Source organism: Amblyomma mixtum, chromosome 7 (assembly GCF_055824585.1).
Source record: "Amblyomma mixtum isolate Tamu chromosome 7, ASM5582458v1, whole genome shotgun sequence".
In the NCBI taxonomy this organism is placed as follows: domain Eukaryota; kingdom Metazoa; phylum Arthropoda; class Arachnida; order Ixodida; family Ixodidae; genus Amblyomma; species Amblyomma mixtum.
The window spans coordinates 21,282,864-21,310,632 of NC_143018.1; the positions used below are offsets into that span (position 1 = coordinate 21,282,864).

General features: G+C 46.0%; 1 protein-coding gene across 1 annotated transcript; it reads right to left on the reverse strand.

Moving 5' to 3' along the window:
- Positions 1-13,626: 13,626 nt before the first annotated feature.
- Positions 13,627-26,834, reverse strand: LOC149335206 (uncharacterized). Its single transcript, XM_089551884.1, has 3 exons — positions 26,802-26,834; positions 17,841-19,043; positions 13,627-15,492 (listed from the first exon to the last, which is right to left on the reverse strand). Exons 2-3 carry the CDS (start codon positions 19,004-19,006, stop codon positions 14,550-14,552), a joined length of 2,109 nt encoding a protein of 702 aa, XP_089408010.1. The 5' UTR covers positions 19,007-19,043; positions 26,802-26,834; the 3' UTR covers positions 13,627-14,549.
- Between the last annotated feature and the right edge of the window lie 935 nt (positions 26,835-27,769).

The window sequence follows — 27,769 nt, forward strand, 5'->3', positions numbered from 1 at the left end:
ACCAATTGACAATCTCAGCGAATTGAACATATGAACATGTCATTAAGTTCATCAAATAGCTGAAGCAAATTCATTATTTAAGTAATTAATAAATGCATTAAAAGAAGCACATACTCGTCTCCGAGCAAATTGAAAGGAATGCAAATATTCTGCCAGTAACACTGAATTTATTCACTGAGGCTATTTTTCATGTTTAAGCGTTATTTTTATTGTACTTGATACCATTTATGCATGCTGGTGTTGCGACTATTTCTAAACAACTTTAACCTTGTGATACCGTGGCTTGTATTGTTTTGTTTCTCACGCTAGTATCTTCATTGTACATTGCATATTTTTTCATAGCAAGGTGCAATGTGTATTTCCTTTGCCTCTTAATCCTGTATAATATGACGTTGCAAATATTTTGATCTACACACGTCACGATTACTGGAAAAACCTGTTGAGCATTGTTCTTGTGTATCACTTTGCAACTGCTCACTCCCCTCTCGTTGCCTCTGCATGAGCCCCAAGGGAACTTTAAATAAATAAATAAATATGTATATTTGAACCAAATAGTTTAATCTGGTTCTATTCTATTAATTAAAATTAATGGATAAGGGTTGCCACTTTTGTGTTCCTGATTTATTGCCACTTCAGAATTTCCAAGTGCTCAATTGTTTTGTGTTTGGTGCACTATGTACTCAAGTTTCGATGACAGCCTCTACCACTGTTCTCGACAGCAGCAGAAAAATTTAATGAGTACACATTTGAATTGTGTGTCCTGGACCCAAGCTCATTTGGGTAGATCTGCTAAACAGGTTCAAAACAAGTGATCATCAGTTTATTATAGCATGTAGCAGAGCCCCCAAAACGTACCCCCTTTATATGCCCAGAGGCAATAACATTACTTAAAAAGAACACACACACGCACACATGCACGCACACATGCACACACACACACATTTTCCCGCCACAAATTTTTTGAATTCAATTGAAGCAGGTTGAGTGCAAACACTGGTGAATTTGGCATGGAATGACCCATATTTCAAGCAAATTGAGCATGTGGACTGTTTGGCAGAGTTCAAATCCTGAGCCATCTGCAGGCAGGCAGTGGGCAGGCTAGTTCCGGTTTGGTTGCTAGCTATATTTTAAATAATGCATAAGATGCTCTCCTATTGAGGTTTTTTTTTGTTTTTGGAAAGGCAATGCTTTGTTCTTGCTATATAGCCATTTGGTTCATGAATTTTAAATATTCCTTAGAATTAGTGAGCATGCACAGATGACAATGTTTTTTTTTTTTGTCAGATGCGGTACAAGTGCATGGTTTGCGATAAAAGATTTCCTTCTTAAGAGGCCTTCTTCAAGCACACTTTGCTGCATGAGGGAGTGAGAGGGTGTGCATCTTGTGGCATTCACCTCTGTGCAGCAACCTTTCAAAGCTTTGTGGCTTTACAAAGCCGTGTTGTCTGAGTCCATGCGCAGAGCTTGGTTCCTCTGTGGTTCTCTGCAATCACAGTGCCTTATTGGAATACACCCGGGACCATTTGAGGCGTGAAGATGCAGTATGCTGCCCTTATTATGGCTGCTCCAGTCGGCTCACTACACCTGGCTCATTCAAAAATCATCTCTGTTTGTATCACGCCAAGAAAAAGCATGCGACTGTATCACGCCAAGAAAAAGCATGCGACTGATCCTGCTGCTGAAGTTAAGGAAAGTAATATACAGCGCAAAAAAACAAGGACAGCAGAGAAGACGCAAACAACAGGACTGGCGTTGTTTGTGTCTTCTCTGCTGTCCCTGTTTTTTGAGCTGTATATACTTTCCTTAAGACGATGCGTTGACTAGCCCATACCAAAACAGTCAACAAGAGGACATCGCATGCACCAGCCCTGTGCAACCATTAGAAGGCCATAACATCCATAGCTCATGCCTAGAAGAAATTGAAAACAGTGATAATGAAGATGAGGCATTTGATAATGAACCTAGCTTTCTCAAAAGTTTTGCACTATTTTTGCTGAAGCTTGAGGCGAAACATCTGGTTCCCAATGCAGTGGCACAAGAAATTGTCCGAGACCTACAGAGACTTCATGATATGTCTCAACAACAACTACAGAAGGCATTGATTGTAAACATGCAGTCTGCAAGAAATGGTAAAGAGCAACAACTAATAATTTCTCAGACCTTCCAGAAGGACCTCTTCCAGTCTGCTCTCTCAAATACAGGCATGTTGCAATCAATTCATTGCAGGTCAAAATTCTGCTGTGAAAAGTGGCCCCATGTAGTGACAGTTCCACTGAACTTGTGCATGAATGTCGCCAATGAGGAGGGGCACTATCATTATGTGCCAGTTACACAAACATTTCATTCACTCATTGCTAATGTGGAGGTAGCCAGTTGTCTCACATCTATTCCACAGCCTTGTGTAGATGGTGTGTATGTAGACTTCACTGATGGTGAAGTTTTTGCTAAGAAATAGTGCTTTAGTGGCAAAAAGCTTTCCCTCATTCTATACCAGGATGGTTTTGTGGTGACAAATCCTTTTGGACCTAGTCGTGGAACACACAAGATGTTCATTGTGTACTAGAGCTTGGGGAGCCTTCCAAGTTATGTGAGATCAGAGGTAGATCAGCAGCACCTTGTTCTCCTTTGCCACAAGAAAGATATCAAGCATTTTGGGAGTGAGGCAGTATTTCGGAGGCTCACTTATGATTTGAAGACATTGGAAACTGACGGCATTTCAATTAATGGTTGCCACTATGATGTTGGCTAATCTTTTGTTGCGTGTGACAGCCTTGGTAGTCCTTTCATTGCAGGCTTTCTAAAGGATTTCTCAAGAGGTGAAAACATCTGTCGTTGTTGTGACATCACATTTGATGAATTTCAAACAGGTAATTTAGAGGGAAACATGCGAACAGTTGAGTCTTATAATTTCGCTGTGCAGAAGGTTGAAGATGACCCAACCTTGCAGCACTACAAAGGTGTCAAAAAGAACTCACCCTTGAATGCACTGGCAAACTTTCATGTCTGTATGCCAGGGCTGCCACCATGCCTTGGTTATGGCCTTTTGGAAGGTATTGTGAACTATGACATGGCTCTTATGATCAGTAATTTTGTTAAGAAACTGAAATGGTTTTCATACAGCCATTTAAACATGATGATCCAGTCAAAGTTCAAGTACTCTTCTCTTGACATCAAAAGCAAGCCCTCTTGTGTGCCTCCTAGTGGAATATCTCTAAGTAGAAATGCAACACAGAACTACACTCTTCTTCTTCTCTTGCCTGTGATTGTGGGAGACAAAGTGCTTGATGCTATGAATGACGTGTGGCAGCTTCTTTTAGCTCTTCAAGAAATTGTCGAGTTTGTCATGGCACCAACCATTTCTGCTAGCCAGGTGTCTATGCTTCCTCTCCTTATTGTGCACTACATAGAAGAAAGAAGCTGTGTCCAGATGTACCGCTCACGCCGAAGCATCACTACCTTGTCCATTATCCATATAGTTTGGTCCTCTGCTCAAGACATGGGCACTGAGATTTGAGAGCAAGCACCAGTTCTTTAAAAGGTGCGCAAGGTCTGCTGGAAACTACATTAACCTTACAAAGTTGCTGGCTGAAAAGCACCAGCTTCTCCAAACATATCTGCTCAGTGCCGACCTCTGTGACCCACCTGTGTACTACAAAGAGTTGATCCCGCTTTGTGAACTAAAGGACATAGACCAGCCTCAGCGCAAAGCTCTGCAAAGATTTCACCAAGACATTTTGGGTCTTAATTGTGCCCCAATGGTCGCAGTCCAAGGCACGAGCTATAACCTTGGAAACTACATTCTCCTGGGTAAAGAAGCCTTTGAGCTTGGTGAGATCAAAATGAATGTTGCTGGAACAGATGCCACACCTTGTTTTCTTGTTGAAAAAGTTGACTCTTCATTTCTTCCAAACTATCGAGTCTACAAGCTTTCCGACAGGAAATCGAATCACTTCTGCATTGTGCCTCCAAGTTAGCTTCTTGATATACAAGCCAACAGCCTGTATCGTGTCCTTGACTCTCTGGTGATCCGTTTGCGCTCCTCTGTCATCTGGTCTGATTCCTCAAGGTATGTGTGACAGGTAACTTCTCATGATCGGGCTGCTTTTATACAGAGGAAAGGCTCGCAGCACATGCATCTCTCAGCAGTTCAGAACCACTGAAAAGAGGCTCCAGAACAGGAAGTCATCATTCCAAGATGAAGAAGGTGCAAAAGATACAATATGCTTGTTTTTAATAAGTGGGCAGTCACTCATTAGCAATTATGAGTAATTTCTCTCCATCCATGTGCAAAATCCTCCCATAGTGATGTCCGACATGAAAGTGAACCTATCTAGTTGCTATACACAGCCGCAAGTTGTACATCCTCATCTTTTGAAACAATTAATACCGTAATGCAGTCCATAATATATCAGAACTAACAAAGGCAAAAGTGATTTGATGCCATTTTCGTTTGATTTGGGTCTCCTGTACAATTTGCAGCAATTCCTGACCTGGGAAAGAAATAGCTCTATCCACATGATGAAGAGGATCACATTGGTGCTGAAATGCTTGATAACACCTTCTTTTGGGCAGACTTGAAAGTGCTTTTTGATGCTTTATGTTCACAAGGTGGTAGGGGTTTATTTTTAAAAATAAAAAATAAAAAAGGTGAAGCAAAAGAGTGTTGCCAGCCGCGGCAATTGCTATCTATAATATTTTAAGCACCCGAGCTGCAGCCGGCGGAAATGAAAGGGAAAGGGAGAGGATAGTGAGGAGAGTATAGAGGGGAGCGATAGAAATAAAGGACAGGGGAGAGCTTACACTCTGCATATTGTGCTGTAGTTGAGGGCGCAGTCCTCTATTTCCTGTTCAGCATTGTTTCCCAAATATTTCCTTTCTAAGTGCGCCTTGTCAAAATTGATGAAAGTTAACCGTCTTTTTCTCTTCTTTCAAGAGACATACTCTCTCTCTGACATGCAGTTCTTTTTTGTGCAGCGAACTCAGTTTACTTCCGTCTGCTCCTGTACATGTATGTTCCTTGTGACAAATTTGACGATTACTGAAAATTACTACCTCGTTTCCAAGACTGGAGTCTGCAACCATTGGAGGGGGCGACAGAAAGTTAAGTGGGTAAATTAGGTTAGAAAATTTGCGGGGACAAAGTTGTCACAATTCGCACAGGGTCTATTTAATTGGAGAGATATAGGAGAGGCCTTTGCACTGCAGTGGTAGCAGTCGGGATGGTGATGATATGCTTTACCCTTCAACAGAAGTGTGCCGACTCTGACATACAGAAGTGGCTGGAATATGCTACGCAAAAGACTGCTTTGTTTAGGTGGTCCACTGGCAGCTTCTGTGATAGCAGTGTCTGTACATTTTTGGTGATGTAATTCTTCCGATGCACAAAGCACACACCACCATGTTTAAGACATTTATGGGTCTGCAGATATAACATCATATTGTTATTTTGTTTGGCAGATGTTAGTTGAAGTCTGGAGCCAAGATCTGGAGCCAAGCTGAGCATGCGTGAAGCTGCGACGAGTTGGATGGCTTGTGTCAGAAGTCGGGAGTCCGCTGTGGTTTTCAGTGCATGCAACCATGGCTTTCATTCTTTCGCTAGTTTTTTTGTGCCATTCACGTACGGCTGGCAACTGTTGTTGTATCAAAGAAATAAGAAATATGAACGCAAGCAATGCTTGGTGAACCCTGCCGTTTCAGGGAAGGCCAGGAAAATAGTAGGCAGGACTTAATTAAGCCTGCATTCTAACAAGACAGCTAGTAAAAGATATTTGTTTTCATATTCTAAACATCCTTCAGCCCTCCTCCAGAGATGAGTTGTAATTGAATGGGGTGTAGTTGCAAAGTAACCCCCGTGAAAGATGCTAGTCTCTTTCTATTCTCCAAAACCACGAAGAGTTGTGCTAAAGGACGACATGCACACACGTGCACTCAACCTGTCTGCATACTGAGTATCGTCCTTTTGGGCTGTTCTTCATGGCTCTACAGAAGTCTTAAAGGCTAGCATTTATGTGACTATGGCTCAGTTAATAACTTTCTTCAGCTATTTCAATCATTTGGCTGAGTAATAAAATCAGAGCTTGACTGCATTGGCTAGTCATGTGTAAGATCCCTAGTTTTTCACAAAAGAACAATGATTTCAGCATTTTTGTGGAATGGTGTGCTAGCAGCCACATTATCTTTTTTTGGATGATAATGTGTCTGTAGAGATCAGTACAATGACAGAACGATAGGAATGTGATTGTTTTTCATCTGAAATTTCAGGAAGGGTACACCCTAGTAATGAACAAAGTTCTACTGATGCCTTGATATGTTTGCTACTCTTCTGCTCATGCAAGCCAGCACAAGTAGTGCTGCGGCTCTGGCAGCAACACTCTCACACTCTGTATGAGAAATTCACAGTACAGGCACCTGCCAAAAGCAGTACAACCATATATGGATGAATGTAGAATGAGTTTTTTCTTTTTAAATCGTACGCTTCAGAAAGCCTCTCGCGTTATATTGGAGCCAGATATGACTACAGCGCAATTTTTTTTTTTCTCAGTTTGATACACCCACAGCGAGTTCACACGACAGGCTCATGAGCTGCGAGAGAAAGCCAACTTTTTGATGACCAGAAACGTGGAAAGAAAACCATACAAACTATTGAGAAAGAAGCGAAGGGACTGAAAGAGCCTTGACTAGTAGGGAAGAGAAAAAATTCTGAATAAGCACAGCACTGTGCTGTACGGGCCACAAAGCATTAAGACAGGAAGCGATGGCATGCGAGCCACTGCTGTGTGTAAGGCCGTGTATGTGAACGTGTGGGAGCCTTCCTCCAGAATATTGCAGATTCTTCATTTGAAAGTCACAGAATACAAATTTTTTCCCAAAATTAGAAGCTAAGGCATATGGCAGTAACTGCGCTGTGGCTTATGCAAAAGGCATATCTCTTGGGACAGAAATTGGTTGTGTAAAGAATTTCAAATCAGAATGCACTGAGTAACTGCAGTGTCTGGAACAAGTTACTGTTGCCTGCCTAATACTGAGTCACTTGCTTTCTTGGCATCACAGCGTGCCTTACTGTGCGCTTTTATTGCTTTGTTTTGCTTGAAAAGCTAGTATAACCATGTAAATGGTGTTCATATGAACCGTTATTTCCACAGAAGTGGCGCTAAGAGCATATTGGACTGCTGGGAATCCAACTCAACCTAACGGCAGTACTAACAGAGGCAGTTCTGCATTTAGACTAGCCTTAAAATTCTGCGGGTGTAAGCGGGATGATCTAGCTTCTAAATGTGTCTTTTTCTTTCCAGGCAACTGGTGGGCATGAACCCAGAGGAAGGGAGCCGGCAGTTGTCCCGGAGGATAGCCTGAGTCCACCCAAAAGTGCACAGTGCCCTTCGGCAGCTTGACAAGTTAAAAAAAAAAGTGGCAAGATTGCATGGCTCAGATTTAGTGTGCTTATGAACTCTGATATCATCATCATCATCATCAGCCTGACTACACCCACTGCAGGGCAAAGGCCTCTCCCATGTCTCTCCAATTAACTCTGTCCTTTGTCAGTTGCCGCCACTGTATCCCCGCAAACTTCTTAATCTCATCCGCCCACCTAACTTTCTGCCGTCCCCTGCTACATTTGCCTTCTCTTGGAATCCACTCCGTTACTCTTAAAGACCAGCGGTTATCTTTTCTTCGCATTACATGCCCTGCCCAAGCCCATTTCTTCCTCTTAATTTCAACTAGGATATCATTAACCCGCGTTTGTTCCCTCACCCACTCCGCCCTCTTCCGATCTTTTAACGTTACACCTATCATTTTCCTTTCCATAGCTCGCTGCGTTGTTCTTAACTTAAGCTGAACCCTCTTTGTTAGCTTCCACGTTTCTGCCCCATAGGTGAGTACTGGTAGGATACAGCTGTTGTATACTTTCTCTTCAGGGATATTGGTAAGCTACCATTCATGATCTGAGAGAACCTGCCATATGCACTCCACCCCATTCTTATTCTTCTAGTTATTTCCCTCTCATGATCCGGATCTGCGATCACTACCTGCCCTAAGTAGACATAATCTCTTACTACTTCCAGCACCTCGCTACCAATTGCGAACTGCTGTTCTCTCGCTAGGCTATTGAACATTACTTTGGTTTTCTGCATGTTAATTCTTAGCCCCACCGTTCTACTCTGCCTGTCTAACTGATTGATCATGCTTTGCAGTTCTTGTCCTCAGTGGCTTAGCAAGGCAATGTCATCAGCGATAGCAAATTACTCAGGTATTCTCCATTAACTCTTATAACTGTTCCCATTCCAGTCCCCGGAATACCTCCTGTAAACAGGCAGTGAAGAGCATTGGCGAGATCGTGTCCCCCTGCCTGACACCTTTCCTTATTGGAATTTTATTGCTGACTTTATGGAGAACTATAGTAGCTGTGCAATCGTTATAAATATCTTTCAATATTTTCACATAGCACTCTTCCACACCCTGATTCCGCAATGCCTGCATGACAGCTGAGGTTTCCACTGAGTCAAATGCTTTCTCGTAATCAATGAAGGCCATATATAGGGGTAGGTTATATTCTGCGCATTTCTCTATCACCTGATTGATAGTGTGAATGTGGTCTATTGTCGAGTATCCTTTACGAAAGCCTGCCTGATCATTTGGTTGACTAAAGTCCAATGTTTTCCCGACTCTATTAGCAATTACCTTAGTAAATACCTTGTAGGCAACGAACAATAAGCTGATCGGTCTGTAATTCTTCAAGTCATTGACGTCTCCTTTCTTATGAATTAAGATAATGTTAGCATTCTTCCGAGCTTCTGGTACTCTCGAGGTCACAAGGCATTGTGAACACAGGGTGGCTAGTTTTTGTAGCACAATCTCTCCTCCGTCCTTCAATAAATCTGCTGTTACCTGATCCTCACCAGCTGCTTTCCCTCTCTGCATTGTTTCGAAGGCTTTCTTTACTTCCTGCTTCGTTACTGGCGGGATGTCCCATTGCTGTGCTCGACTGCCTCCCTCAGTAACTTGATGATTACATTCGCTACTGTATAGATTTGTGTAGAACTCTTCGGCTACTTCAACTATCTTATCCAAATTGCTGATGACATTGCCGTTTGTCTTTTAGCGTATACATCTGGTTTTACCTATGCCCAGTTTTCTCCTCACTGATTTTAGGCTACCTCTGTTCCTTAGAGCATGCTCGATTTTCTCCATGTTAAGCTTTCTTATGTCGGCTACCTTGCGCTTATTTATTAACTTCGATAGCTCTGCTAGTTCTATCCTGTCTGTGGAGTTAGACGTCCTCATGCTTTGGCGTTTCTTAATCAGATCTTTAGTCTCCTGAGATAGCTTGCTGGTATCCTGTCGAACCGTCCTACCACCTACTTCTGCGGCGCACTCTAACGATAGCTGTGAGATTATCATTCATTGTTTCAACACTTCGGTCGTCTTCTTCAGTTCAAGCGGAAAATCTGTTCTGCAGCGACATTCTGAATTCCTCTACCTTCCCTCTTATTCCCTCTTAATGCTAACTCGTTAATAGCCTTTCGCTTCACCAGTTTCCTCTGTTCCCTCTTCAAATCTAAGCTAATACGAGATCTTACCATTCTGTGGTCGCTACAACGGACCTTACCGAGGACCTCCACATCCTCTACGATGCCAGGTTGAGCACACAGTATGAAGTCTATTTCATTTTTAGTCTCACCATTGGGGCTCTTCCACGTCCACTTCCTGTTTGTTCGTTTGCAGAAGAAGGTATTCATAATCTGTAAATTATTTCTATCTGCGAACTCTACTAATAATTGTCCCCTACTGTTCCTAGAACATATGCCATAGTCACCTACCGCCTTGTCCCCAGCCTGCTTTTTACCTACTTTTGCATTAAAGTCGCCCATTAGTACAGTGTACTGTGATTTTACTTTGGTCAATTTGCCGATTCCACATCCTCATAGAAGCTTTCAACTATCTGGTCATCATGGCTTGATGTAGGCGCGTAGGCCTGCACCACCTTCAGCTTGCGCCTCTTATTAAGCCTAATTACGATAGCTGTCACTCTCTCGTTAATACTGTAAGACTCCTCGATGTTGCCAGCTATATCCTGATTTATGAGGAATCCCACACCTAGTTCTCGCCTATCTGCATGCTAATCCACGATAGCACAATACATGCCCGCCCTTTAGTACTGTATACGCCTCATCTGTCCTCCTAACCTCACTAAGCCCTGTGACATCCCATTTAATACCGGCTAATTCCTCCAACAGCACTGCTAAGCTAGCCTCACTTGATAAGGTTCTTGCGTTAAACGTTGCCAGGTTCAGTTTCCAATGGCGGCCTGTCCGGAGCCAGAGATTCTTAGCACCCTCCGCTGCGTCACAGATCTGACCGCCGCCTTGGTCAGTTGCTCCGCAGCCGCTGGGGACTGACGGCCGAGGGTTAATTGGTTTGTTCATAGAAGGTTGTGGCCAAGTACTACACCAGGGTGGCCAAATCCTGTTCTGGTGAGGAAGTGCGTTGTCGGCTCTGGTCACCGAAATCAGGCCGCACTCCAAGCCTGGTTATGCAATTCCATCGACACGCGAGATTTTTTTTTTTTAATCCGGTGGAGAATTGCGTGCACCAGGATTCGAACCCCGACCCTCTTGCACGCGATGCGGATGCTCCACCTCTACGCCATCGCTGGACTGGGTTGGCGCTTTCACTCAAAGCTGACTTACCACTGCCTTCCAAACTACACAAACTGTTGGTTAATTAATAAACTAGGTGACGTTAAAAATGATAATTGTTGCAGTCGTGCTAACAAAGAATACCTGACGGGCTTGACGCTAGTCGTTAACTATAGGTGTCAAATGCGAGGTCGTTTGCTCTATTATCCAAACATTGCAGTTCGGTGAATGAAAGAAGGGCACTCGGTTAGTACAATAGGCAGTTGAGCTTCGTATTTAGGCATGTATAAAAAAAAAATGCTATGGTAAGCACGAAAGTGACTCTGTGTGATATACAATTCCGCTCATTACAGTTCTGGCAGGCGTTTATCCGCGCAGACAGCCTCTGTAGGTCGTGCCACACGACACTGATTGATGTAGCTAATGTCAGTAATTCAGCAAACCCTGCGCTCACCTTTCCACCCTATATGAGTGCTCTGTGTGCAAGCAACGCTGAAATTCTGCTTACTCTGATATCGGAGCTTAGATATTGGATTATTGCGTAGCTGAGATTTAGTGTGTTCATGAACTCTGATATCGGATTAGATATTGGATTTTGTAGCTTTTGCAGGTAACGGTTTTATTTATATCATTCAGTGTACATTCTCTGTATAGCTTGCTTTTGCTCGTTTTGTATTTTTGTGTTCTTAATTAAAACTTTCTCAAACTATTTCATTTCTATGCAGTATTTATTCCTAGATTGCATTTCTATCTGAATGTTTTTGAAGGAGATGCAAAAAATGTAATGCATATAGGCACATGTACAGAGAATTCCGTTTTTATGTGCGGGAATTTAAAAAATTCCTGTGAGCAAACTACTGGCCTAATCGGGAGCAAACTTCGCTCACGGGGTAGCATATTATGGTCTACGTTATTTGAGATGTAATTAAACGTCGGTACTTGCCTGCATTTCCTGAAATTAAGAAGAAACTGCTGTCAACTGCGAGAAAAGCTGTCGCAGACGAGAGCTATACGCGAGCCGAACAGCTGGTTTGACAGGGCACGCCATCTGCCGGAAGGCGAGGCAAACGCGTCTAGACCGTTTACAGCGCGCAGTTCTTCCGTTTGAGACCAGATGGCGCCACACGTGCGCTCAGAACACGGCACCATTACTCGCCTCGTAAGTCGCCGGCGCGTGCGCCTCGACGCAGCAGTGGAAATATCGCGGGTGGCTGCCGAATGTGTTCTTTCTATTATGTGAATAGGCAGAGGAAACACGTGCTGTGCTGTGGATTTCAATAATTGCGACAGAGAGTTAAAGGTGCGGGATGCGATCGTTTGCGATCGCTTCATGGAACCGAACTGCACAAGTAGGTAATACCAATGTTCACGCCCATTCGACACGCACCCTTTCCTAACTGGCGAGCGCAACAAACACGTTCGCCAGGGCTAGATAGCTAATAAAGAAAGGTTTCGATCTTGGAAAATCTGCGAGGGTAAGTGCTCAACACAGCCGCATGATGAAGCTGTTCCGCCGCCGAAACCATGACGGCGTGCTTTCAGTTGTTGTGCACTGTGCTGAGGCCGCATTGATCGTAAGTGAGTGTGTGTGGCCATTAGTAAAAGGAGCGCCCGAAGCCGAATTAGGAACGAAAAAAAAAAACGACGACTTGCGCTCCTACATGCTGCTGCTGTTTATTATGCACCGCACTGCCGTGCGAGCCGACAACGCTACCGTCAGTCCGTGTATTACACGCCGTCTTGGTGCTACTGTTCAATTTTGCTCCAAGTAGCGCGGTTTCCGTGGACCGTATTCGGATTACAGCATTTGGTTTACGGCTGCTGTGTTGGGCGGTTGTCACTTGCTCGCGGTCCATGCGAGACAGTCACTAAAAGTGACTCCGCACGCTCAGAGTGAAGCTGGTTAATTACAACCAAAGAGACCATGAGCATTTTCATGTCCGCATATCGAGCGTCGAGCGTACCAAAAATTTTTATATGAGGCTGACGTTATTGTGAAATTCGTCTAGCATGAACGCGTTGCCATGCGCGCGTTATAACAATTATATCGCGGAATCCTTCGAAATGATTGTACGCCAGATTATGACGGCTGCTTGATGCATGGTACTGCTACCATGATAGTCAACCTTGGTGTGCCTATTTATATTTGTCGCCTTTCTATGTTTATCCAACCAGTAGGAAATATTTCAGGTTTCCTAAGCACCGTTAACAGGTTGTAAAGAAATGAGTACGATGTGCATGTGAGCGTTTTACAGCAGTGTCTGCATGCAGGTACACGATAGGACAACGACCTATAAGGCCGCAGGAACATTCAACCTTGACGTTTTATATAATAACAAAAAAACATTAAGCAGAGCCTTCAGCGCATGCAAAGACAAGCATTCAGGCGATCCGTCCGTTGGCTCGAAGAGGCGGAGAGCTCAGCGGCTCTATGCGACATGAAGTCCTATCGCGTTTTCACGCCTGAAGTGATCAAATTAGGGTTGTCACATGTCCTTCCAAGCTTTGGCCAAACCATAGTGTCGTCTTCCCTCTCCTTTACAACCGTATCAGCCGAAACACTGCCTGTCGGAACCGAACCATCCGACGCAGGAGCCTTCGCGACGAGGCGCGCGCCGAGCGGTCAGGAGGCGAGTAATGGCGGCGTGATCACGTGATCAAAGATGGCAGCCCCCATGATACGCCGCTGTAAAGCGTCTATAGCTCTCGTCTGCGACAGCTTTTCTCGCAGTTGACAGCAGTTTCTTCTTAATTTCAGGAAATGCAGGCAAGTACCGACGTTTAATTACATCTAAAATAACGTAGACCATAATATGCTACCCCGTGAGCGAAGTTTGCTCTCGATTAGGCCAGTAGTTTGCTCACAGGAATTTTTTAAATTCCCGCACATAAAAACGGAATTCTCTGTACACAAATTTTGTGGCTGCGCGACAGATCACTGTCGTGCTCCTATCGTGCCCCTCAACCACCCACGCAAAAGCCACTGCAGTTGATAGAACAGACGTTTATTAAAACGAGCAAACAAGGTGACATGAGAATCTTACGGCGCTCATAAAGGAAACAAGTATGTCAAAGAATACACAAATAACTTGGCACTGTTCTTGAGAACTAGACGTACGGGACAGCATGCGGATGTGCTCCGCGTCGAGCACCGCGATGTGCAAGCACTCGCTTAGAGCTGAATGAGATTAGAAAAATTGGAGAGGACACTTAAGGGTATGACGCGATAGCGTAGTGGGTTAGGCTTTCCATTCTGAGCAATTTGATACCTTTCAGCGCATTTTTTTTTCAATTGTTTCACTTATTGATGAATTACACTCAATTTTTTTTTAATTAGCACAAAAGCATTGGCTTTTCATTCTGACCATTTTGATAACTTTGAACCCCCTTTTTCCATTTTTTTGATTAATCGATTAATTATTTACAATGATTTCATTAACTTGTCATCGCCTATCACACATCAATCAATCGTCAATAAGTAGAAATACACATTACCATGATGTGATTTTTTTACATGGCCCCGATTATAGGTCGCCGGTTCGAGTCCCTGCCGCAGCTAGGCTCTAACTCGTAAGTTTATGGTTTACGAAGCGCTGAATCTCATGACACCATCCGGAATATTCTGCGGCAAACGGTTGTGATGCAATTTTTTTTACGCAGCCCTCGATTATTTCCAATATGCGATGCCGACTACGCCGATGGCTTTTGCACTGAACGAGCTGTATTTGCTATCGTGTAAAATGTCATGAGTCCTGTGTCCATCTTCCAATAAGCTGACATTTTCGTTTTCAGGACACATGTGCACATAAGTGAGCCTAATCGAAAGGTTCCGTTGCTTTTATGGTGCTTGTTTCCAGTAATACAAATCACCTATTCTCACTAAAAAGCTACAGCAAGTATGTTGTCTGCTTGTCATTGACACTCTTTCAAGTGCTCCGAATGACAGACATCAGAAACCTTCAGGTGTTTTGTGATGGCAATCCAACACTCCAAATTGAGCTTGTCTATTTGAGTGCCTTCTCCTGCATGACACTCCAGTTTGCGAGATACAATCCGGTTGATGAAGAGATAATTGTTCCAGATAAACCTCCTCGCTGCCTGAACAGCAGTTTTTGCTTCTGTTTCACTCATTCCTGAGGTTGACTTGACACACGAAATTAAGGATGCCTTTGACTCGAGAAGCTCGAATGCTTCGGCGCATGATTTTCCGACATCCTGCCTCAGCATAAAACTAGCAGCACGGTGGAGGGACGATACATTACGCTGGATAGCTAACCTGATGGCTGGAGTTATGCAGCCAACCTTCACTTCAGTGATGAAAAGATTCTGAAGTAGTGCTCGGGATATGACATCGAGGCTGTCAGGAGTCAGCCCACGTGGGCATGACAAGACCAGCTTATGAAGGTTTTCATTTGTCTTGATAATCGTTGCAAGTAGCTCTGCAGATTCGGTGCTCATCTCACCGCAAACTAGTGCAAGGTCTGTGACGGACTTGTTACAGTGAAGGCCCTGCGATGCCATTACAGCGAAGCCAGGTTTTCTGTACCCATCACTCAGCGTGAGAGATCTCAGAGAATCATTTTTCTCAAGCATTGAGCGCAGGGAGGCGACGTGCATTGAAGTGGCTTCCCACAGGTGGACTGATAACTCCTTAACGCAATAACTGGAAGCCAGTGCAGAGCACAGGGCGGAGAAAGAGTCTGAAGAGAATTCATAGGTGTGAAGATGCAGCTCAGTGGGACCCAGCAACGGATCCGACATGGCAGAGATGAGGCCCTGGGTGTCCATGTCTATCCAGCGAAGCTGCGCACGACCGTACCATTGGTTTCGGGCTAGCTCCGTGGACAATGCCTGCCTGCAAGACAAAGACAAATCAGCAAAAGAAAAAAAAAACTGGTGAACTGGTAATGTGTACACGCAGGAACGACCAATCAACGGTAAAACATTTACAGTACAACAGGATTGTCCGGATAATAGGCTGCAAAACATTGTAAACCACATAAAGAAGGGACCGCTTAAGAAGTGTACAACACAGAAAACCGATGGTTATGCACAATCACGGCACAAATAAAACAAGGGCGAGAGTTCGAGTGTCCAACTGCACTTTCAATCTGAATACAATAGATATATTGAGTAACTGAGGGAAAGTGAAAAAGTCCTTTAAAAACTCAGGTCAGTGTTTGGACATGTAGAAATCTCCGTCCTTCAAAAAGCAGAATGGAAACTACTGCACTACACACTTCCGTGTAAATAAGCGTCGGCTGAAGATGAAATTCTCTCTAGTTACTTATGCACAAGGGATAAAAGAAGTTGCAAATCTTCTGGAGAATCATTAAAAGATTATCGCGACATGAAGGTTATAAAGATAAAAGCATTGAAGAAAACTCCAAATCTATTTTGAGTGGTTATGGCCAAATGATTTTCGTTCTTCATCTAACCCTTTCTGACACGTATTACACTCTACTACCAAAAAAAATCTCAAAATTTGTATGTCTATACTAGAGTTCTATATCGCAAAATCAGCATAATAGCTCAATTATTTTAATTGGTTTTGGTCAAATGATTTTTATTCTCCATCTAATTCTTTCAAACACGCATTATGTTTTACTATCGAGAAAATTTGTATGCCTGAGCTAGACATCTATATCACAAAATCAGCATAATAGCTCAAAACACACGGCGCACACATTTACGCTCACATATTTTCACCCTCATGCGGTTGTAAGACATTTATGATCAATTAATTATTTTCCTTATCATCCGAAGCTGCTCCCGGAACTAAAATTCAGGAACAGTGCCCTTTATTAAAACGTTCACCCGCGGTCCAGGAAAAATAAACGACAGCACCAGACAGCACTTCAAAGGCGCGTCATAGAACTTTGCAACATCCGTCTCTATTAGCTTGGCTTGGAAAAACGATTATTTTTTCTAAACACTGCATGGCCATGCCATTGTTTCCAGCTGGGATTTGGAATTTAGCTGACATCATTCACTACGTGAAAACATTGCAAGACTTTTTGGGAAAATTTTTGAAAAGTCGCGTGCACGAATCCTAATAAGCCTGGCCGCAAAGGGCTAAATAAGAATGTTTGTACAATTTTGCGCTTCAGCAGAATAGCACTGCTCCAGCTAGGCATCGAATATCAGCTCAACGTAAACGTAGTATACCATAATACAAAACACGCTCACAATCTGTGTCCTACTCGCTAAGTATGTAAGGAAAACAACATGGAATTCAAATTCTTGCGCCACAGTTTAACGGTATAGGGAACACATTTCTGAGCAAAAATACTAAAGGCAAGCATGCTACCGACTGGAAGGCAGAAGAAAACAGCACTATAATCACATACGGCTTAAATCTGCAGTCAAGCTCCATCCACATTCAGGACTGCCGCACACAATTCTTCCTCGACAAAAAAGTAGTCCGCAGTTAAAACTAATCACAAGAAAAAAAATGGTAAGCTCTAGAATTTTGATACCTGGCTCGTTTAATAAAGTCGCACATTAAAAAGCCGATTTCATTTACTGCTGTCATTGGCTATAGTAGGATACAACTTAAAAAAACAGCAGCTGCTAACACTGGGCCGCGGTCCGCGGCGTTCTGTATTACTCCGCTGGCCAATCGCAACAGTAAGCGAAATGAGCTTTTTAATGTTTGACTATATCAAACAATCCAGGTGTCAAAATTATAGAGCTCATAATCTTTTTCAAGTGGTAAGCTTTTTATTTACGTGACAAGAAACGTTTAAGCAGCTGACTACTTTTTCGTCGTGGAAGAATTCTGCGCGCAGAGGCTGAATGTGGGAGGAGCTTCACTGCAGACTTAAGTTGTATCTGACTATAGCAGTGTAATGGAGGACGCTGCGGACCATGGCTCAGTGTTAGCAACTGCAGTTTTTTTTTTTAAGTTCTATCCTACTATAATCATTTGCGCACTCTTCGACATCATATTCAGCTCGCTGTTGTGAAAGTCTTCCTTCTCATTTAATGCGTGCTGATAAAAAATGCAGTTGAGCTGCGATTTCCCGACATAGCCATTCTCAGTCCTTATTTTCCTAAAAACTTGGTTTATTCTTTCCTCGAAATGCAACAGATTCTGTAATAACCTTAACTTCATTTGCGTCCAACCATTCTAACTGTTTAAAGAAAGTGCAATAAACGCGTAGACAGTATTAGATTATCTTTAAATAATATCAGACTTACCGTTCACTTGGTGTTGATCTACAGAAGCCGATCTTCAGAAGGCTCAAAGACTTATTTTGCTTCAATGAGCTGCAGAGGATTTTCACTGGCGAAGTCTCCACATCGGAGACAGACACATCAAGACATTCTAGTGTGATGTTCTCTAGAAGCCCTTCAGCTATTTGTTGAGCACCGTCACTGTCAATATAGCAACCTTGCAGTGACAATGAACGAAGGCTTCGATTTTTGGACAACACTGACTTGAGCAGAGCCCCCATGGGAGAGTCAATGTGAATGGGGTCCGTGTCGCAGCCGGATATTGTCAGGCAAGACGCTGCATTGTTGTTTTCAAGTTCTGTCAGAATCTTTGTGAAGGGATCCTCGAAGAAATCGTCATTCAGTACTTCGAGCGATGCATCTTCCAACAGGAAGTCGTCGTCTTCATCTGATTCCGTGGTGCAGCCATTACTTACAATCTCTTCCGGTAGATGCAACGTATGCAACGTCTGTGTAGACCGCAAAAAAGTCACGAAGTCTCTCAACCCGGCAGGTTGTAAACTAAAACCCAATGTTAGCTGCTGGAGGTTCTTGCACTTCGAAATGCCATTCACAAGAATGTCGGAGGCAAGGCAAGACATGATGGCTGCCGACACGGCTATTGTCTTGACCGAACGGGAGTTGGCCGATAGAATTTCAGCCAGCTTTAATGCCAACCTTCTGCTAAATGTGACCATATGTCTAACTTTAAGGGATTCCAGTTGCTGTATAGGAGCCAGAGCATCGAGGACTGTAGCCCAATCAAAAGATGCGTCTCCCGTTATGGAGACGTGACGCAAATTCGATACATGTGCAGTGATGGAGTCAGGAAGAGTGGTGCCATGCGGATGCGGACAGCCTCTTCCCAGGCTGATTGCATCGATACAACTGTGCTTTTTTGGTAGCCATGCCAAGAAAAAAGCTGCATTGTATGAAGTATTCAGCTTCTCGAAGTCTTCCAAGGGGCATCCTTGTGTAGTTCGAAGTTGCAGCTTTCCTACTTGCCACTCATCGAGGTCAAGTTGTACAGCATTTAGGATACTGTTCCAGTCTTTGAGTTCGTCACAAAGCCAACAGGTGCCCTCTGATGCTGAGCACTCGCGTTCAAGATCCAACTTAGACAACCTTTCTTTCCAGCGCCCCTCATTCATACTGCGTGCATGCCAAAGGTCTCCTTCCCACGTACCTCTGCGAAGAAAGCATAGTGACATGTTGGTAAGGCGTTAGATTCAAAGTGAGAACTGCATAGGCTACATGAGGTAAAACAAAAACGGCGTTGACGCCAGTTATTTAATGATATATGTGAGACTAGCTGATGCTGTAAAACATCCCGGTCAAGAGAATCCAAGGAATCCAAGCAATTTGCAAGGATATGGCCACAGAGCATCTATGCTTATATTTTCCGTTTATGATTTTAATTTTTATGCAACTACTACAGGGGCTACTTGTAATTAAAAGCTAATTTCTGATACTTACCCCTAGCAGTGTTTAGGTAAAAAGACCTGTGAAATACATGAGCAATACATGCACAGCACGGTGTGTCAACATTTTTTTTTTAGCTTGTAACCCGTGCCCAATGCATCGGTCAGGCTTTTTGCTACCAAAATGGAGATATTGTTTGGGATGTTTTATTTGTCTCTTCGCTGTGGAGAACGTGGAATTCGGGAAAGTTTCTTTGGATTCCTGGAAGTACTTCACTGTCATATAGGTCCGCACACTTTTTTGAGGGCGATCATTTTTTTTTTGAAGGGGGAGCCATGAAATATGTCTATTGTTCTGCCACGGTGCCAGCCGCCCACCATGGAGCCCAATGAAGGGAAGGGACAGGAACTCGCAAGTCCTACCCATGTCAGCTGTACACCACAACTATATCCAATATGACGAAACTCGGGGTAGTTCATCACTCAAGGTTAACCCCAGCCGCCAGGAAAAAGGAAAAACCAAGACGTGAATAGCAGACAGGAGAGTTGTGATCAAGGGATATGAAAGTGAAAGACGGAGGGGAGGACAGGAAAAGGTGACTGCCAATTTCTCTCCGTCGGGTCAGGCCGAAGGTGCCGTTTACGGGAAGCTGGGAATAAACTGGTGTGTTGCCTTCCCCGAGGGGCCTTAAAGGTCCAAACACTCGGCATCGGCTCAACCACCAGGATCCCCTTTTCCCCGGACATGGCTGAGCCACGCACGGTAAGCGCAGGTGCGCGGGTCCGTGGTGACGCACTGCTCACCATCATCTTCATGCGGGGATGCTCAAGAACCCGTGGTGTTGTAATCACCAACATCAGCACGCTGCAGATGCCACTGTGGGCATTATCATTTATTAACACTTGAGAGCCCTGTTGGCGCATTACATATGGGGGAGAAGAGATGGTAATAATGGGTCACAAAAATAAAGTACGTACATAAAATAAATTGCAAGCACAAGTTGACAAATGTTGACACGAAAAATGTTTTGAGGGAAGGAAAGGGCTCAGTAACTGTCTCACATCCCGGTGGACACCTCACCGGGGCCCTAAGGTAAGAGGAGAAGTCTGGGCAAGCATACAACTTAGGGTGCAATGTCATCGGTTCGAATCCCTGTCGCAAGCTAATCTCCAACTTGACTAGAACATGCAAAGAGAAATCGTATGACATTACGCGGAGTGCTGTGGGACGAGCGGTTGCTCAACATTGTGGTGCGAATGTAGTCTGGAATATTGGCAGAACGTTGCGGTCAACCAGTTGTGGGCTTATAAGAGGGATGGAACGTATACGGCAAGCTGAAATTTCGGCGCTCTGTGTGCGTACTACAGCCGCTTGATGTCACACCATTTTTCTTGCCATCGCTGATATTTTCTGTACCATCTGCAGACGCCGCTGGCTTTTCTCTTAATCGGGCTAGTAAGGCTTTCACCCTAAAATTATCTGGGCCATACCAACGGTGTGATAGCGCCCGCATGTCGCAAAGAGTTGGCGTTTGGAGGTCAGTTTCGCTTTCTGCTACAGTTGTGAGATATAGGGCGAAACGCTTGTCTAGAACACATTTTGGGAGTGTTTCGGGCTGAACACGCGATATAACATTTGATAAAAAATGGTCTGGATATAAGCATGTGCAGTTCAACTCATAGGATTTGATCGTCATTCTTTGCCTTCCTGGTTTCAGAGGCTTTGGGAGCCGCGCAACGCACAGTTCGGTCATTCTAGACATGTGTTTTGCCCTCTGTACGTGCTTTTTTTGGTAGGAATTATTCGTTAAACCCATGGAGCAAAAAAAAAAGTGAGGAGAGAGCGTCCGGCGACAACCTTGAAGCCTAGTCTTAACAAGTTATATATAGTAAAAAAAAAAGTTTGTCCCCCCCCTTCCCCCGTGATCACGCCACGTGATGTCGTGCGGTAAAATCTAACCCAGCTGCGCACGCGCATGAGTCTGACTGTAGGTCAACCTCCTTGCTGTAGACGCTCCGCGCCACGCGGGCACTAAAACATACCAGAATCAAAACATAAAGGGCTGACTGGGAGAACGAAAAACTGAGGGAGAAAACGGCTCCATAAACACTCGGCTTGCGAACTCTAGCCGGGTGACGTCACGCTCCCCCCCGAGTTTTTTTTCCTTTCATGGTTAAAGGGATACTGAAGCAAAATCTTAAAATTGAGCAAAAACACTGAAAATAGATTCTCGGAATGTCATTACACCGAAATCTAGTCGTCACTGCGCATATTTTTCAGCGGATGGTTTTATTTTCGATGTTTCACGAGCGCGCGCCAAGCCCTCCCGCCTGGCGTGATGGCGAGAGCGTGACGTCATGGCACCCCGCTCGCTTGCATTCCCGCGGCGACAAATATGGCGGCGCCCTTCGATGCTTGAAGCCTCGCTTCGGACTTGATTCGTCGTTGTAACTGCCTTCTTCAGTGCGTTCAGTGGCCATAAATGGGCCACTGGTCTTTCGCTTCGTCTCCTTTCGCCGATAAGAAAACGTACGAGTAATAAACTTGCTTTGTTTGTTATTTAGAATGACGATTCTGCCCCCTTTTGGCTTGAGGAGCGTCGGTTTGTTGACAACAATGGTTCCCCACCAGATGGCGCCACTAGTCTAAACATCGTCTAAACGTGCTAATGTTAGAAATGACGTAAGGTCCGGAAAAAAATAGCTGCATTTAGCGTACATAAGCGTGCATACGGTTATGGTATGTAGACAGCATCGATTAACGTCTTGACATATCTGTGTACGCCGTGAGCAGACGACAGACAGACAAGGAGCGGCCGACGCAAAACTAAAACTGGAAAAGCCGCGAGTAGCGATGGCAATCGTGCTTTTGCGGAAACGGTGGGCGCGCGGGTGTAATGAACGTTAATGGAACTAACGTTGGGTGTAATGACGTCTAGTCGCAGCTTCCACAGGCGGCCGCCAGGTGCAACGATACGGCAATAAATCGCGAAAAAAAACGTGTTATCTGCCTTTTTCGCTAAAATGCTTGTCGGATTTATCAATTTTACTAGTCAAGCTCTTGTTTACATGTAAAAGAGCAACTCCAAAAGTTTGGTTCAGTATCCCTTTAAACCCTCTTCGGCTGCGGCGGCAACATAATAAAGCAAGTTTCCACAACAATGGCACCCGTGGCGCCATCTGCCGGCCTTCCGGAGAAACAAGAACTATACCATCTAACAGCGCGCGTTCCTGTGAATGACATCAGATGGCAATACCAACACTATGCACCTGGGGGGGCCCTGTGCTGATCACACATGGGTGTCCGGGCATATACTTGGTACCCCGGTCGCCGTGTGTGTCGTGTACCTAGGCGGGGCAGCAGACCAATATCAAGCGAATTTGAGCATCATTCAATGCATCAAAGCAGATGCAAGCCGCTGGGCACTCGACAAGGAAATTATTGGGTTCGGTGGCTTCAACGGGCACATCCAAGAGCTGGACGGGTACACCGATCCCAATGGTGAGCTCCTGCAGACTCTGGCTCAGGACCTTTCACTGGAGGTCACTAATCTGCGGGCGGACTGCCAAGGTGCGTTCACGTGGTGTGCTCGGGGGAGTCGCACCTGCATAGACTATGCTCTTGTCAGCAGGCGCCTAGCTTCCCTCATGTGTCGCGTGCACATAGATGAAGAGGGCCGCTACAGCCTTGGAAGCGACCATAACCGCATACGACTTGACTTTACAACCTCCGCTAGGCGCAGTACGCCACGGAATCGCAGGCGGTCTCCCAAGCGCTTCCTGCCCATCAAGGCGTACGAGGCTGTCGCAGAAGAATTCGAAGAAAGCCTGGCCCGCGAAGAGTCCGCGACATACGACCAGTACGTGACTGAACTGCGTAGCACCATGGCAAGGCATGAGACTCTGGCCCGCTCGAGAGGAGGACGGTCCAGAAAAATGTGGTGGGATGATGAGGTGAAAGCTGCCTATAAAGCGCGAAGGCTTGCAAACCGCCATCACCGCTATGCTCTGAAGATGCTGACCACGGATGAAGCACTTGCAGCCTGGGGCACCTACCTCGAACGCAAGCACGAAATGCAGGCAATGATACAGCGTAAGATTGCCGAGGCAGATCGGCAGACGCTCGCAGAGATTAAGTCCGCTGGTAATAATGCAGCAGCTAAATTTTGGTCGTACGTAGCGTCTATGGACGGCAGAACACCAGACCCGCTGATCAGAGATGAAGAAACGGGAAAGACAGGCGATCTCCACCGCATACTGACAGACCACATGAGGCAGCTATACGCAACTGATGGCACGCCATACGTCTTCGAAGGCGTGGAAACACCCTCACGACCTCCGGACGACAGGCATTGGACGGTTTAGAGTGGAGCGGTCGACAGGGCCATTGGCAAAATCAGCGCGCGTACAGCCTGCGGTTTGGATGGCATCCCCGCTGGCCTCGTCAAGTGCCTCGGTGCCCAGTCAAGAAAACAAATGGCGAATATCTTCGGGGACATTCTGGAAGGTGCACCGATACCAGCAGACTGGCTTCGTGCAAGAGTGACACTGATTCCCAAGAGGGGTGGAGACAGCGGCCTTCTGCGTGACTACCGGCCTCTGACAGTGACAAGCGTAATGTACAGAGTGTTTACGCAGGTGTTAAAAGTGCGGATGAGTGGCTGGGCGGAGCAAAATGGGCATCTGACGGAGCTCCAAAATGGTTTTCGTCGAGACCGGCGGCTGGAGGATAATATTTTTGTCCTCACCCAGTGTATTGAGGTTGCAAGAAGGGAAGCTCGTGGGCTGACCTGCTGTTTTATGGACGTCGCGAAGGCGTATGACAGCGCACCACATGAGCCTCTAATGCAACGCCTAGAGTCATTGGAAATGCCCTCCGCCTGGATCGACGTGCTTCGTCGCCTCTATGCACGCTGCACAGTGGTGGCCACAGTGTGCGGCGTCAGCTCGGAGCCAGTGGCCGTACAGAAAGGGTTGAGGCAGGGCTGCCCGTTGTCCCCTCTTCTGTATATGTTGTACGCTGCAGGGGTGGAGCGCAAGCTGTTGGAAGCGCAGTTGGGGTTCACGCTAAGCTACATCAGCGGTGGTGTAAATGACCGATGGATATTACCGGGCCTAGTCTTTGCCGATGATGTAGTATTAATGGCAGAGACCAATGCGGACCTCCAGGCTCTCATCAACATATGCGCTGAGACCATGGCGCCACTTGGCCTGAGCTTCAACTCAAAGAAGTCGGCGGTGCTGTGTTTTTCAGCGCCGCTGGACGCCGAGCAGCTGGTCCACCTACCAAACGGGGACGTCCTCGAGATGGCAACGGAATACCGATACCTAGGCATTAGGTTCAGCACGCAGCCAGAATATGCTGCAAAACATGAGGAACACTTGAAACAAGCTTCGCAGCGAGCGGGAAACATATTGAGAAGGCGGTGCCTATGGGGCTGCAATCGATTTGTTATGGTCCGCGAGCTGTGGAAGGCAGTTCATGTGCCCGCACTGTCATTTGCAAACTCAGTTATCTGCGTGACAGCGCCCACAAGTGAATGGCTCGAGCGTGGTCAACGAGCGGTGGGACGTCTGGCGCTGGGGTGTCATGGGCGGGTGGCTAACGAGGCAGTGCAGGGAGACCTCGGTTGGTCTACCTTCGAGGCTCGCGAGGCAAGAAGCAAAATAGCGTACGACGGCCGGCTGCGCCTGATGCACAAAAATCGATGGGCGCGCAGAGTCTTTGACTATGTAAGTCAATACTGCCTGCGGACTACATGGGTGAAGCGGCTCCAACACCTTCGTCGCAAGTTCGGCTTCTTCAGAAGTGAAGTACAAGCCGACAACGCGAGGAAATGGGCCAAGGCAGTTAATACCCAAGTGCATGCGCAGGAGCGAGAGGCGCGGAGGGCTGCCATGGAGGGGAAGTCGACACTGGAAGTGTACCAGGCAGCCAAGCAGGACATCTGCGTTGAGAGCTTCTACGACAACAGTGTAGGCAGCCGCCTGTTGTTTGAGGCACGCGCGGGTGCCATGCAAACGCTTGTGTACCGCAAGCGCTTCGACACTACATTCGAATGCACCCAGTGCAGAGCCTGCGGAGAGCACGACGAAACAACGGAGCACATCATCCTACTCTGCGAGAAGCTGCCAACGCCACCGCACGAGGGCGCTACGTTTCCGCAGGCGCTGGGTTTCCGTTATTCGAACGAGGGCTGCACAGCGGATGCGGCAAACCATGCGGCAGTTGCAGCGACGAAGCGCCGATTGACAGAGTGGTGGACGCTGGTGCGACATTAGACCAGTACTGTTTCGTCGGTATTTGCGTGTGTGTTTGCCGCTTCGCGTGTGATAGTGGTGTTTTTATCCAGCCAGGGCACCTTTGGTAGGCGCCCGCCCGTTACAAAGGGAAGGCTACATCATCATCATCATCATCATCATCATCATCATCATCATCAAGTAAATGTAGCGAAAAGCTTTGAACTTTCCTACACTCCTCCTCTCCTGGCGCGCCGTCGGAGAATTGAGCCTCCCATTGGCCGAGGCGCCGTAGTCACGTGTTAGCGCGCGCTTTTTGGCTCCGCAGCAGACGCCGGCGCCCACCGGCGCCATTGCCGGGGCTGGGAGTCGCGCTTCGTTTTCTTTCTGTGCAACAGTTTTGGCGGGAAGCGTTTTTTTTTTTTTAAGCTTTGACGGCGTCTACGTGTTGCGGCGATGCCGAGCTTCTATTGCGCGTATAGATGCAACAACCGAGGTGGCAGTGGCAAGATTTTTTGTAATTCCTTCCAGAAAAAGCAACGCGGCTCACCGAAAGGTTTGGCAGCACAGGATCGGCCGGGCAAACTGGAATAATGTTGTGGATCCGCGTCTTTGTGAGATAAGTGGTCGTTTTCAGTTGTCAGTCGTTTTTTCGGATGATTTGGTGTGAAGCGCCAGCGGCTGCAGTGTTTCTTCGCACTAAATGCCGTTTGGCATGATTTTAAATTGGCTCGTTCGCTAGCGGGTACGAAAGCCGTGCTGAAGTGCAGGTTTAATGTTGCTCGCATTGCGCGGCGTGTCGGCTTGGTTTCAGTCGGGCTCGTTCGCATGTTGTTTGAGCCCCGCCGTTTACGTTGCTCGCTATGCAGGTCCAGGCTTGATGTTGCGCGCATTGCTAGCCGGCCTAACAAACGTGCGGTTAGGCCGAGATATTTTTTTTTTCGATTTTCTCTGATTTACGCAACACGCGATATGCGAAGTTTCAGCAATCGGTTTAGCGGGGAGGATACCTTGCGACGGCACTCGCGATCGCGACGCACTTTTTCGATAAAAAAACTCAAAGATGCGCACGTTTTTCTGCGCCCAAGACTACAGTTCTCAAATCGTGTGCTCGGAATCGCGACACCCTTGCTTTTAGGTGGCCCGTCCGTCGGAAGCGACTTACGAAAACTCGTTTTACAAACGCGCACGTGGTTCGCGTTTTCACTGCGGCAGAGGGTTTGGACTGTCAAACCGTCACTTCTGGAAGCAGGGGGTAATCTCTGAATTTAAAATGAACACTTACCCAGGCCGTTTGGAAACAACTGGGTCTCTTTGATTATAAACCTCTGGCTGCCGAGACTATAGTGTACTATACCGAGACGTACGCTTTTTTTTCTCGGGTGCTCCTCCCACTTCCGGTTAGCGACCAGCAGGGGGAAGCAAGCAGACGACGGGGAGGGCAGCGAAAGGCTATTGAAGTGAGAAGCGCGTGCGGCCATTTTGATATAGACTGGAAGGACTGCCATTCTTCGTGCGGTTGTATTCGATCTCCATCGCTACGAAGACGCTTGTTTCAGCTGGCCCACAGTGCACATCCTCTGAGCGGCGTAGAATACCGTGAGCCTTTGTTCGCGATATTGTTCGCGATTCAGGAGCAAAATAGTTAGCTTCATATTGCGCCAACTTAATTAGAGCAACAATCCTCACGCAATTATGTGGATTGTGGCGCCTTTCATTCGTAAGCTCTTTCCCTACGGCGGAGCTGTAGCCTACAGATGCGATCTGCAGCTATGGCTATCTCTGCGTTAACGCTACATGGTTTCGCCAGAAAGACATTCAATATCTGTTCGTTCAGATTACGCGTGAACTATGGCAGACGAGAGATTGCGGTTGGGAGGAACATATATCCTTCCTTTTTTTCCTCTCACAACCCACATGAATCACAATTCACGAACGTAAAAATCACAGGGACCGTACCAGAGTCAATCACATGGGTTGTCAGCGGTCGTATCTAATTTACTATACGTAGTCAGCCCACCGAGAACCCGGCGTGTCGTCTGATGAGCAATGCACGCGCAATTTGACCCTCGACACCCTCGATCAGATGAGATGAGGAATGGAAGACTCCAGAGTGCGACTGCTTGTCGCATGCTTTTGAGGGTCTCTGGAAACATACGCGTGCGCTTCACAACAGCACACAACGCACCGAAGGGCACATGTTTCTGTCGTACCGAAGCGTAATAGCTGCTTTTTCTGCAGTAGCGGCTTCGC

Excerpts from the sequence above, each read along its gene's own strand:
- LOC149335206 (XM_089551884.1), bottom strand. The coding sequence starts at position 19,006 with ATGAATGAGGGGCGCTGGAAAGAAAGGTTGTCTAAGTTGGATCTTGAA. Across the intron at positions 15,493-17,840 it reads AGATCAACACCAAGTGAACG|GCAGGCATTGTCCACGGAGC; the intron begins GTAAGTCTGATA and ends TTTGTCTTGCAG.